This window comes from Solanum pennellii, chromosome 11 (genome assembly GCF_001406875.1).
Source record: "Solanum pennellii chromosome 11, SPENNV200".
NCBI lineage: Eukaryota > Viridiplantae > Streptophyta > Magnoliopsida > Solanales > Solanaceae > Solanum > Solanum pennellii.
The window spans coordinates 11,497,026-11,509,322 of NC_028647.1; the positions used below are offsets into that span (position 1 = coordinate 11,497,026).

General features: G+C 34.4%; 2 protein-coding genes and 1 long non-coding RNA gene across 11 annotated transcripts; 2 read left to right on the plus strand and 1 right to left on the minus strand.

Moving 5' to 3' along the window:
• Nucleotides 1–387: 387 nt before the first annotated feature.
• On the plus strand, nt 388–4,266 carry LOC107003142. Of its 9 annotated transcripts, XR_003575028.1 has the most exons (5): nt 388–953; nt 1,112–1,267; nt 1,539–2,024; nt 2,373–3,258; nt 3,351–4,266. It is a non-coding gene; the product is annotated as an uncharacterized LOC107003142 (long non-coding RNA). The 9 variants fall into 9 exon arrangements; XR_003575027.1 differs by lacking the exon at nt 3,351–4,266 and having other exon boundaries at nt 409–953; nt 2,373–3,296; XR_003575023.1 differs by lacking the exons at nt 2,373–3,258; nt 3,351–4,266 and having other exon boundaries at nt 410–953; nt 1,539–1,760; nt 1,860–2,192.
• Nucleotides 4,267–4,787: 521 nt separating this feature from the next.
• On the minus strand, nt 4,788–9,745 carry LOC114074702 (DEAD-box ATP-dependent RNA helicase 42-like). The gene is made up of 3 exons (XM_027912694.1): nt 9,686–9,745; nt 5,776–6,073; nt 4,788–5,134 (listed from the first exon to the last, which is right to left on the minus strand). The coding sequence occupies exons 1-3, from the start codon at nt 9,743–9,745 to the stop codon at nt 4,788–4,790; spliced, it is 705 nt and encodes a 234-aa protein (XP_027768495.1).
• A 484-nt stretch (nt 9,746–10,229) lies between these two features.
• LOC107003660 lies at nt 10,230–11,555 on the plus strand. The gene has a single exon (XM_015201976.1). It carries the CDS (start codon nt 10,230–10,232, stop codon nt 11,553–11,555), a length of 1,326 nt encoding a protein of 441 aa, XP_015057462.1.
• The last annotated feature ends 742 nt before the right edge of the window (nt 11,556–12,297 follow it).

Sequence of the window (12,297 nt, forward strand, 5' to 3'; positions counted from 1 at the left end):
TATATATATATATATATATATATATATATAATTAGTATATTTTATGATTATTCAAAAATCATTTCAAAAAAAAATTAATATAGTAAAATATTTGGGCAACTAGTGTGGTTTCAATAATAATTTATATTATTAGTCTAATTAGTTTATAATTGAAATAATTATTTTACTTTATAAGATTAAGAAGCTCATTAATTAATTTATATTAATTCGTATTATTTAGTTATTAATGAAATCCTTAAACCCATTAGCATTGGGCCCTTTTTCTCAATTTCCAGCAGTTCCTTCAGCCCATTCAAAACACATGCCATCAAATACAATACAACAGAAGCCCAGCACACCAATTTCAACCCAAATAACCCGGCCCACAACAATTCCAAACGACCCGACCCCCCATGCTGATCTTCTTCTTCCAGCAAAGAACAAACCCAGAAAAGTCCAGCAGCAAATCCAGCGACCCGAGCCCACTCTCATTGTGTCGTCTTCTTCCTCTCTCCCTTATCCTCTCCATACGGGAATAGTCTAGGTATCACAATCTAAGGCGCTCTTCGTCCTTCACCAAGGAATCGAACGGCTCAAATCAAGTTTCCGTTGAGAATTGGTACATTTCAGCTGGCCGACCTATTCGAATTTGAATTTTGAATTTTGAATTTTATCCCCTTTCCTCATCTAGTTCTTACCCTATAAATACCCTTTTTCTTCATTGTTTAAGGTTGGGGGAAAAAATGAGGCTAGCTTAAGAGAGAAACACACACACAAAAAAAAAATAAAATGGAAAGAATTTAGAGAGGAAAAGAATCACTAACCTACAACACTCATAAAAGACATACATATTAAATATATACTTTCTTTCATTGTTTCGGGCTGCTCGGAATCCGAATTCCTCAAAGTTTTTTCCGAAGTTGGCGGTGAAGTCCTCTGTAGCTCGTTGTTCTCGGTGTGCTACCCTGGAAAAGGTAATTTCCTTTTGACCTTAACTCGTTTTAGCGGCGTTTTGTTTGCAATCCGAAGTCTAATGTTACTTCTTGTTCTTCCTCGCTCAAATGTTTTCTTTTCTTCTTTGGTTTGTTACTGGTGTTTAATGATCAGTCGTTTTGGTTTGCCGTTGACTCAGAGCGCACTTGAAGACCCAGAAGAAATACTTGGAAGAAGCCAAAATATATAGAAGAAGGGTATAAGGTTTGAAGAAGTGAATACGACTATTAAGTTATAGAAGGTCTGTCATTGGCGTAAGTCATCAAGCACGTATGTCTTCAAGAATTCTCAACAGGTAGGTGAAATTCTTTATTTTTTTTCTCTTTCCATATTTCCATTTTCCACATAGCTAAGTCTGATTAGTTGTTTTTAAATACAGAGTTTTTACTTAATTTTTCTCAAAATAAGAGTTTGAGGTGTAATTTGTCCCATCTATCTTTATTCTTGCTGCTTTATTTTTCTTCCTTATAAGAGCTTATTCATATGCATGTCCTTTATCTGTCTTATCAGGCTAGATATGTTCTTTGTAAGTTTTACCTTTTTTAATACGATGTTTCTACTGTTAGACTTTGTTTCTACTCAAACAGAATTACAAATTATCTTATGGATTGTACGCCATTGATGTTGAAGCTTGATTATTCTCCAATTGCACTTAGAATTCTTTGGAGCTTAGTATAATAAATGGGCGAGGACTTCCAATACGTTGGAGCTCAATATAATAAATAGGTGAGGCCTTTCAACAGAGGTACTGCTTGCTTTATCTATATGTTGATATCTCACATTGAGAGGTAACAAGTGAACTCTTAACACTTATCTTAATATGTTCTCTTTGTTGAAATTCCTAACCCAATTTCTCATGTCTTTATGATATTCTTTAATTTCTGCAGGAAATTTTGAAGGTGAAAACCAAAACAAAGCTTGAAGCTCTATAACTTTCAAACCAACGAGACACTAGAAAAACCTCTGATGGATGAAATTGGTCAAAAGAAGATGAGTTGGTGGGTATAAGTGATCAAAGTAGTAGTTCAATTCATGGATTACCTGAGTTTGAGGTACGAGGATTAGATAAACAACTTTGTTAGACATTAATGGTGTTATTTAAATACCTACATGGGCTAGATGAAGGTGTGCTTTGATGTGAACTTAAATATTATTCAACATAGTTGCTGATGTGAACTTAAATATTATTCAACATAGTTGCAAATGTTTATAATTGTGTATTGTCATGCGTCCAATTTTGAAGCCTAAAATGTTAGGCCCGTGCTCAAACACGGGCCATGCCCTCCTAGTATATATATATATATGTGTGTGTGTTTTGGATTGACATCTTATTACGAAGAGTGAAAATAAAGAATTACTACACTATTTGCAAGGAGTTACCAACTATATCTATCTCTCAGATTGTAGTGTTAAATAATTTTCGGAGGCAAAAGGTTGCAATCGTGCTGCTGAAATTATGTGAGGAGATGATCAAAAAACCAGACTACAAATTTCTTGTGTTGAAAATCCTCAAGGCAAGTTGACTTGCGAGAAGTTTGTTCTTCAAAATGGGCTACTATCCAGTAACAGACAAAGAGGAGATGATACTTATGATCAAAGATACTTCACTCGTATAATGTGTTACCTACCATGGATAGTCCCAAGGCCTAAGACTGATTTTTTCTATAATGTGTTACCTACATACTTTTTCTTTTCTAGTACAATGGATAGAGACCTAAGCCTTCTGAAGATTGACTCTAACTAAGTATATAACATTCGATCCGTAAACAAAATATAGTCTATTGTTAAACAATAGAAAAAAAATATATTTAACAAGTGATATCAGAGTCTAGTGAAAAAAGAAAGGTAGCAACTCAAAGGAACGGAGATCCTACAAGCTACTTTCGAAGGCTACAAGTTGCAAGACACTTATCAATTGCTCAAGAACTCTCAATAGCATTGAGAAACTCAACGAAAATCACTACGAACCATGGAGCACGGGAATGCAATATTACTTTCTTGGGAAGGAATTATGGGATATCATCAGTGGATCAGATACCACACCACCAACAGATGTGAAGCAGCAAAAAGGTGGAAGGTCAAAGCTGGAAAGACCATGTTTGTTCTTACTGTAACAATCGAGGATGAGTTTCTACAACAAATTAAGAATGTCAAGATACCAAAGAAGCTTGGGACACCTTGGCAACAACTTTTACAAAGAAGAATGATGTGAGATTACAAAGGCTTGAAAATGAGCTTTTATCAATCTTTCAACAGAATATGACGATCAGTCAATACTTCTCAAAGGTAAAATTGTTATCTAATGAAATATCAAAATTAGATCCTGAAAAATGCTATCATGGAGACAATAATGAGAGAATCATTGTTCATGGTCTAAGGTCGGAGTACAAAAGCATAATTATGGCCACACTGGGGTGGGACACAGAATCACTTTTTAGAGTTGGAAAATTTGTTGATAAATGAAGAAGATTTGGAGAAGCCATTATCAAGCCTTACAATAAAAAATGAAGATAAAGCGCTCTTCACCAAAAGAAAAGAATACTAAAAAAGAGAAGCGAAGAGAAGCTCGGGGGAGACCAAAAGAATCAACACAAATAAATCAACGACAAAACAAGCAGGCAAAATGCTTTAATAACCGGAAAATGGAGAAGTGCTACAATTGTGTAAAGAAAGGACATTATGCCTGAGACTGCTGGCACAAGAAAGTCAAAGGTAATGTAGCTACTTCTACTCAAAGCAAGAAAGATGAAGAAGAAGCTTGGGATTGCGAGACCCCTTATACTGTTGAAGAAACTAATCAACAAGAGGAGTTTGTTACTTGTCACTTGTCACTTGTCACTCTAACAAAGAAGAGGAAATTGCACTTGCAAATGTAAGTGAGAAATTGATTGATTATGAACATGATTGGATTGCTGATTCAAGATGTTCCAATCACATGACCAGTGATGAGAAAAAGTTCATTAACATGAACAAATATAAAGGTGGTCGAGTAGTGGTGAATGCGAATAATCCAAAAAGGCCAATAACTTATATTGGCAAGACGGTGTGCGTGCGTCATTTACCTAAAACAAGTGAAAATTCAAGATGTCTACCATGTTCCAGGTATGAAGAAAAACTTATTATCTGTATCACAACTATTTCAGGTAACTAAGTCTTGTTTGAGCCAACTAACGTAAAAGTATATCGAAAACTTTTAAAAGTAAGCACCAATTGAAAAGGAGAAGATTAGAATCATAAGTCATTGTTGACACCCAATTTTGACCGACCTTTAACCATTTTTAGGATTATATTCGATTAAATACGTATTTTTAAATTTACTTAAAGTTTTGAAGTTTTAGTCGATTCTTCTAAAAAATTATATATTTTTAGTATCGTTTACTTTATAAAATTATTGTAAATATTATTATATTTTAAAATTATTAATGAATTTCAAATGTTTTAAAATTTAAATGATTTTCAATTATATAAAAATATTTTAATGTATGTAGTAGTTTAATTAAATAGTAATTCCTACACTTTCCTTAAAATTATTTAATTTCTAGCCTATTTTATTATAATTTCTTTCAATTCTAGCTATTCCAATTAAATTTTTATTACAATCATAGCCTCTCTTTCATTTCAATTCTAGCCATTTTAATTACAATTGTAGCCATTCCATATTCAATCCAAGCTGATTTCAATACATCTCATCTTTTAATCTCATCCATCTATTTTATTAATCGAATCCTAGCCCTTCATTTCAAATTAGATCAACAGTTGTGATTAAATCTCTTATTTTCTCAACACCAAAAGACCCCAAAACCTAAAATTTCAACTCATTCTCTTCCTCCCTTTTTCCCCCTCTCCAGCCGCCACCCCCTCTTCTTCTCCCTCTCCCGTCGCTTTTTCTCCCTCTCCCTTTTCCGACCAGCCATCTTCCTCCCCTCCCTCTCTCCAGCCGCCTCTTTCTCTCCCCCTTCTTCCCAATCGCTCCCTCCAAGTGGTGGCAGTCGCCCCTCTCTCCTCTTCCCCCTCCTTCGTTTCCCCCCTCCTCTCTTTTCTTCCCATCTCTCCCTTCCCGCATCAGGCAGCAGAGAAGCAGCACCAACAGCCAGCCGGACAGCAGCAGCTCCGGCGACTCCCCCCTCTCCCTCTCGTNTGTTGACACCCAATTTTGACCGACCTTTAACCATTTTTAGGATTATATTCGATTAAATACGTATTTTAAAATTTACTTAAAGTTTTGAAGTTTTAGTCGATTCTTCTAAAAAATTACATATTTTTAGTATCGTTTACTTTATAAAATTATTGTAAATATTATTATATTTTAAAATTATTAATGAATTTCAAATGTTTTAAAATTTAAATGATTTTCAATTATATAAAAATATTTTAATGTATGTAGTAGTTTAATTAAATAGTAATTCCTACACTTTCCTTAAAATTATTTAATTTCTAGCCTATTTTATTATAATTTCTTTCAATTCTAGCTATTCCAATTAAATTTTTATTACAATCATAGCCTCTCTTTCATTTCAATTCTAGCCATTTTAATTACAATTGTAGCCATTCCATATTCAATCCAAGCTGATTTCAATACATCTCATCTTTTAATCTCATCCATCTATTTTATTAATCGAATCGTAGCCCTTCATTTCAAATTAGATCAACGGTTGTGATTAAATCTCTTATTTTCTCAACACCAAAAGACCCCAAAACCTAAAATTTCAACTCATTCTCTTCCTCCCTTTTTTCCCCTCTCCAGCCGCCACCCCCTCTTCTTCTCCCTCTCCCGTCGCTTCTTCTCCCTCTCCCTTTTCCGACCAGCCATCTTCCTCCCCTCCCTCTCTCCAGCCGCCTCTTTCTCTCCCCCTTCTTCCCAATCGCTCCCTCCAAGTGGTGGCAGTCGCCCCTCTCTCCTCTTCCCCCTCCTTCGTTTCCCCCCTCCTCTCTTTTCTTCCCATCTCTCCCTTCCCGCATCAGGCAGCAGAGAAGCAGCACCAACAGCCAGCCGGACAGCAGCAGCTCCGGCGACTCCCCCCTCTCCCTCTCGTCTTCCTCTTCTCTCGACCTCTCTCTCTCTTTCCTCCTCCTCGCTTCCCCTCTCGTGTTTTTTAGCGACCTCCAATCAGCAGAACCAAGCCAGCAGCCCCATCAGCGAGTAGCAGCAGCGCCAGGATGAGCAACTATGAAGCAAACGATAAGCTCAAACGATGGGTAACAGGAAGCTCCGGCGTAGTTCAAATATTTTGTGGTCGTTTGTAGACGGATCTTAACAGATCCGCCCGGTTTGTTTTTATTTTTTAAAATTTGTTATTAACATCTTTTGTGCAATGCCCAGATTATCTTTTCTTTTACATGTTTTAGGCGAATTTCATCTTAAGTATGAATTCGTTCATTTGTTTTTGCCATTATTTGAGCAGCATTATGATTTTGTTTCTATCTCTTTTTAAGATTAGTTTCTTTATATGGTTAATTATGATCTAGAAGCATCTTATGTGAAAAGAAGCTACAGTCTAATTTACTTGTGGCTGATTTTTTCTGCAATATTCGATAAGTTTGGGCATTAATTGAGTAATTTTATTATTCCTTTTTATCATTTTCCCCACCTTCCGTTATTAGATAAATGCGATTTAGCTCGTATTCACTCAACTTTCCGCTTTGTTAATAGAATTAATAGTTGTTGACTATCTGTTTTGTTAATAGAATTTGTTAACTCTTATGTCAATATACAGAGGTGCTAGAAATCAAGGTGGAAAGGTATGATCCTTGTCTTATGTGTAAATGTTTCTTTCCTTTAAAAAAAAATACTCTCTCCAGATTTTCAGTTAATTATCTGCTTTCTTTTTTTTTTTAAAAAAAAAGTGTAATTATTCATGTGTTATGCGATTGCATGTCTTTTATTAACCACTGTTAATTGATCGCTTGCCCTAATTAAATTTAAAACAGATTGCTTACTTATTTATATATGGTAAAATAATATTATTTTGTCTCATCTTTATTCAGAAAAGATTATTTGTACTTATTTTATTTTTAGTAATAAAGTATTCTTATAATTTTCTGATTTTAACTCCCCTCTAAATTAAGGAAAATAGTATAATAATTGATTCCTTAATATATTTATTTCCCTTATTAAGTGCACCCCTCTTTGCTATATAAATAAGACTCCCTCCCTTCATTATTTCAGAAACTCATAAACACATTCACTCTCAATTACAAGTTCTCTCATCACTCCTTACACTCTCATTGCTCTCTTGCTACTCTTCAAATACATTAAGATTCCGGTAAACATTCAAGTGTTCTTCTTCGCTATTTTGCTACTTTGTTCGAGTAAAAGTTGAATCAATTTGTTTTGCTTAACTGGTTAGTATTCTTAACATTTACACTATCTTTACATTCACACATTTGTGTAAGCTATTGTCTGTTCTTTTCTATATGTAGAATTCGTCATTAAACAATTGCATAATGTCTCACCTTGACTAATAAGTGTGATTACTTGTGTAGTTATTTGATTGCTTTGACAGGTTTCAAACTTGAAGTTCAAGTTGAAGATTAACCATGAAGAAAGATTTATTTGCTTATTTGAGTCTATATTTTTTCTTTCTTATTTTATTTATTCGAATGTTGTAACATTTGTAACTCTAAAGATCATATATATAAATTTATTTGGGGGATCGTCTAGGGGAAGGGGGATTTACATGCTACTTGTTCATTGTAATTTTTTTTTTTTTAAAAAAAAGTTAGAAATCATTCCTATAGGCTTATCTTTAACCACATAGAATTATTGTTTGTAGGTGTTATAATCTAACCAATTTTCCATTTGCTTGACGCTTTTGTTAATAAGTCTAAAAAAAAATAAAAAAAATAACTAGATTCCATTAATTTTTTAAATCAAATCGTAATAATTTAGTAGGCTGATTAGGTGTTTTAAAAATGTTTTATTTTTTAGCATTGTCTTGTCACGTAGAAACCATGCCTAAGGATTAATTTGTTCATATCATTTAGATTCACAAAATTATGCATATATGTGTTACTTTTTTTTTTGAACACCTAGAATTCATGTCTATAGGCTTGTAAATAACTTTTAACATATCCATAAAAAATAAAATTTGTTGCGCATATTTGTGCCCTCCCCCTAAAATTAGTTAATATTATTTAATTAATAATCTTATTTGTCCTTTTAAGATTTCCGCACTCATGATGCAATATGTAGTTTTCTTAAAATAATAATGATATTAAATTAGAATCATTTCATGCATTTAACAAATTACTTGGCTTTTAAATATATTTCATAGTAAAACTTTTGCATTTAATAAATTTACCACCTTAATGTTCTACTATTTTTTTTTCTCTTACTTACAAAGTTTTGCAACATAGTTTTCTTAAAAGTCATTATTCAATCTTCCTTTAAAACTTTGGATTGATTATGACATTGTTATTTTTGAAAATAAACTATAAGCACTATCTCCTAACCTATCGTTAGTGGGAAAGTCAAAGGAACTACGAGGTCTAGTTCTAATTTTTAAATTAAACCGACGCGTCCCCGGAAGTACCACATACCCATGAATTTCAAAAGGAATTATGTGTATTTATGTGTAAATATTTATGTGCCTACATGTAAACTAAATCTTTTAAATCATTTTCAGAAACATAAACTATTTTTAGACCGACCTCAAATCAAAATTGTTTCTATGGTGGAAGAGCGCGATCAACAATATCGTGGCATCATCCCTATAAAGAAACAAACATTTTTTTTAAAAATAAAAAATTCATATTCAAAACTTGCTCAATTTTCAAAACTTTACTTTCATCACATATTAATTGCTTAATATTTACAAATTTTGTTTATAACTTGGTCTCATATGCTTAAATAAAAATAAAACTTGATTGTTTATTTATTGCTATCACTTAGCCTTGCATGCTCAAATTAATGAAAAATAATAAAATAGTATTAATTGTTTTATATCACTTAGCAAGATTAAATAAATTAATAAATGAAGTGACCTTGATTTCTAATTGTAACCCCACATAGATTGCATGAGATACGGCCGGGACCCACATTTGTGGACCTCAGGGATGCCTAACACCTTCCCCTCGAGGTAATTTGAACCCTTACCCTAATCTCTGGCTCGCTGACCTTAGCTAGACTTAGTTAGGTTAGATAGGCGCCCTAACGCGCCTTAATTCGTTAGGTGGCGACTCCTTAAACTCGAAATCCCAAAAGAGTTGTTAGGTCGTGCACAAAACCCGTTTTCTGCGAAAATGGGGCGCGACAGAATGGCGACTCCGCTGGGGATATTAGGTTCTTACCATTACTTGTTAATTGCTTATTAATGTGGGGTTTACTTCATTTTTGGTCATTTCATTATTTGTTAGGTGCTTACCATGTTTAGTTCATTTTGTTGCCTTATTTACTGTTTCTCTCCATGTTCCACCCTTTCCCTTTTCCTTAATTGTTTATTACCATGTTTCACCTCTTCCCTTTTCCCTTATTTGCTTACATATTTAATCTTGTATCCTCTTTCCTTATTTGCGTGATTTTAATATTTTGATATGTTTTAATTTCTATATTTATCCGTGCTTATTTATCTATTTATTGTTTACAAACTGTCTATGTGTTACTGCTTTCCAATTTAAATGCTAAATGTTTATTGCTTTGATAATTGGCATTCCGCTCATACTTCCCCCAATTGGGACCCTCTTCTTTTTTTATTTTGTTCTCGTGATGTTGTGCCTTTGCACCTCTCACAACTACTCCAATCCTATTCAAATACCCATTATAGAGAGTCGGCATATGCGTGGACGTAACAGATAGTTTTACTACCGCGAAGCCACGAGCCTCTCGCATAGAATCCCTTGCAAGTCCGTGTCAAGCCAACTCTTAGAAGTCCTGGTTAAGTCATACATGCTGCATAAGCCCTAGGTGGTTTGACCCTTGGTGTCAATCCATATAATTAGTAGCCACCCTATTGTCTAAAGGGCCCCAACACTCTTTAGACAAATTGCATATTTATGTGTCAATTTGATCATCATATTTTAAATCAAGTCATTATGTCAAAATGGAGTTAAAGACTTTCTTTGACTCTAAACTTCAAACTGGCAAGTATAACTTGAATCAATTATGTGCCTTAACTGTTATAATTGTACCACTTTGAGTTATTGTGTCGTTCATTTGAAATTATAATTTTGGCTCATTATATAATAACTCGGTTTTGTTTACTTCTTTGACTAAAGGTTGTCTAGTATTTGGATAATTGGCTCGACTAAGAACCTGCAATATGACAAATATGTTCAACCTTCGAAAAAATCACCCATCTTCTCGTCCAACACAAAGTACCTTTTGGACTATCTCTCCTCATCCTATTCCTACTCACACCCTCTCTCAACAAAGGTCTCCAACACGCCTCAACTTTGATGCTTCACAATATGAGGGAATAGGTGACAAAATAGAGAAGTCTAAGCTAGATGCACTACAGCGAAAAATGCATGACTTGGAGAAAAAGGTGAATGGAGGACTACACTCAATAGATGCTCATGACCTGAAGTATAAAAATTTATGTCTACACCCAGGAGTCGAATTGCCGTCAGAATTTAAAATTCCAAAATTCAACATGTTCGACGGACGTGGGGATCCAATAGCACATCTCAAAGATTTTTGCAGCAGGCTAGTTGGCTTAGAAAACAATGAACCTCTCCTAATGAGGTTATTTATTCAAAGCTTATCAGGAATAGCCTTCACTTGGTACGTCAAACAAGACTTTGACAAATGGCTCGCATGGGAAGACATGGCTCGAGACTTTGTGGAACAATACAAGTTTAATAAGAAGGTTGACCCTACAATGTTAAATTTGCTCAAATTGAAGAAATTAAGTCATGAATCTTTTGAGGAATATGTCATACGATGGAGAATGGAAGCCTCCAAGATACGTCACTTACCGCATGAAGAGGAGTTGGTCCAAACTCTCATCAGATCACTTGAGGGTATATACTACAAAACCTTGTTCTTCGCTGGTATTCAAAGTTTCGACAGTCTAATTCGAATTGGAAAAGAGTTAGAATATGGCATTCAATCTGGAAGAATTGCTGATACACAAAAATCTTTTCAAGTCCTGAAAAACTCATTAGATGAAAGGAACGAAGATGCATCAACCTATATACCTCCGAAACAAAGAAATCAGAATATTGAGCAAATTCATGCTATTCTTGAGCCTTCCAACCCTCAGGTTTCTCAACATAAGGTGAGGAAACCTCGTGTCTTCACTCCCTTAAAGGAAACTTTGACCGACATTTTCCAGAGATTATGGGCTAAAGGACTTCTAAGACCAATAAATGGATGGATTCCCAAGCACTCTACTTCAAACTTTGATCTATCCAAAAATTGTGCCTATCATTCAAACATTCAAAGTCATGACACCGAAGAATGTGCAGCATTGAGAAATAAGATTCAAAATATGATTGAAAAAGGAAAAATTATAGTGCAACAAGGACCACAAAACAACAATTGCAATCCTTCTATGGCGAATACATTCATCGTTCAAGGAGATCCTACAAAGATGTACGTTAGGCACTTGACAAGGAAGCGTAAATCACATCAGAGAAATTGATAAGGACAAGACTCTTATGAACAAAGTTGGCTTTATTGCTCTCAGACCTTATGCCCAAAGCCTTCCTCATTCCTTTCCTTTTCCTTGTAATTCTGAACTACGTTTGACCTGATTTCCTTTTGGATACGTAGGCAACCCTTGATGGGTCCGGTCTCTATCAAATAAATTTTCTTTCTTTCCCATGGTCATTCACAATACTCCTTTACAAATTCAAATCTAGGCTAATTGACAATCCATGAACATAATTAACGCTTGAATTCGAAGTCGAGCCTTAGTGTCCAAATACAAGACAATCACTTTCTTTGGAACTTATAATTTTTCTTTGAGTGAAGCAGGATCAAAATTTCCCTAATAATAAACTAGAGCAGAATTTTTGAGGAAACCTCAAAAAATTTCATAGAGATATTTTAAAAAGTGAGTATATATCTTATACTCTAAACTGGGGCAGAAATTTTTGAGAAATCCTTAAAAATTTCATCACAACGGAATGCAAATCTAAAGGCAAAACAAGCACAGGTATGACCATCTCTCGCCTTTTGAATTTACGATTTTTCTCTGGATGCAGGAATAAATTATATATGAGAGTACTGTCATATTTAGGAGCTACTATGTAAGTCATACTATCCTCAGATTATTTTTTGAAGAGGCTATTATCAACTTTCTTCTACGACTGACTGAATATATAAGCTCTCCTGCCTTATTATAATGCGACATTCAGGTTCTTCCGCCTTACAATAGGATA

Coding starts and splice junctions, on each gene's coding strand:
- LOC107003660 (XM_015201976.1), top strand. CDS start 10,230: ATGACAAATATGTTCAACCTTCGAAAAAATCACCCATCTTCTCGTCCA.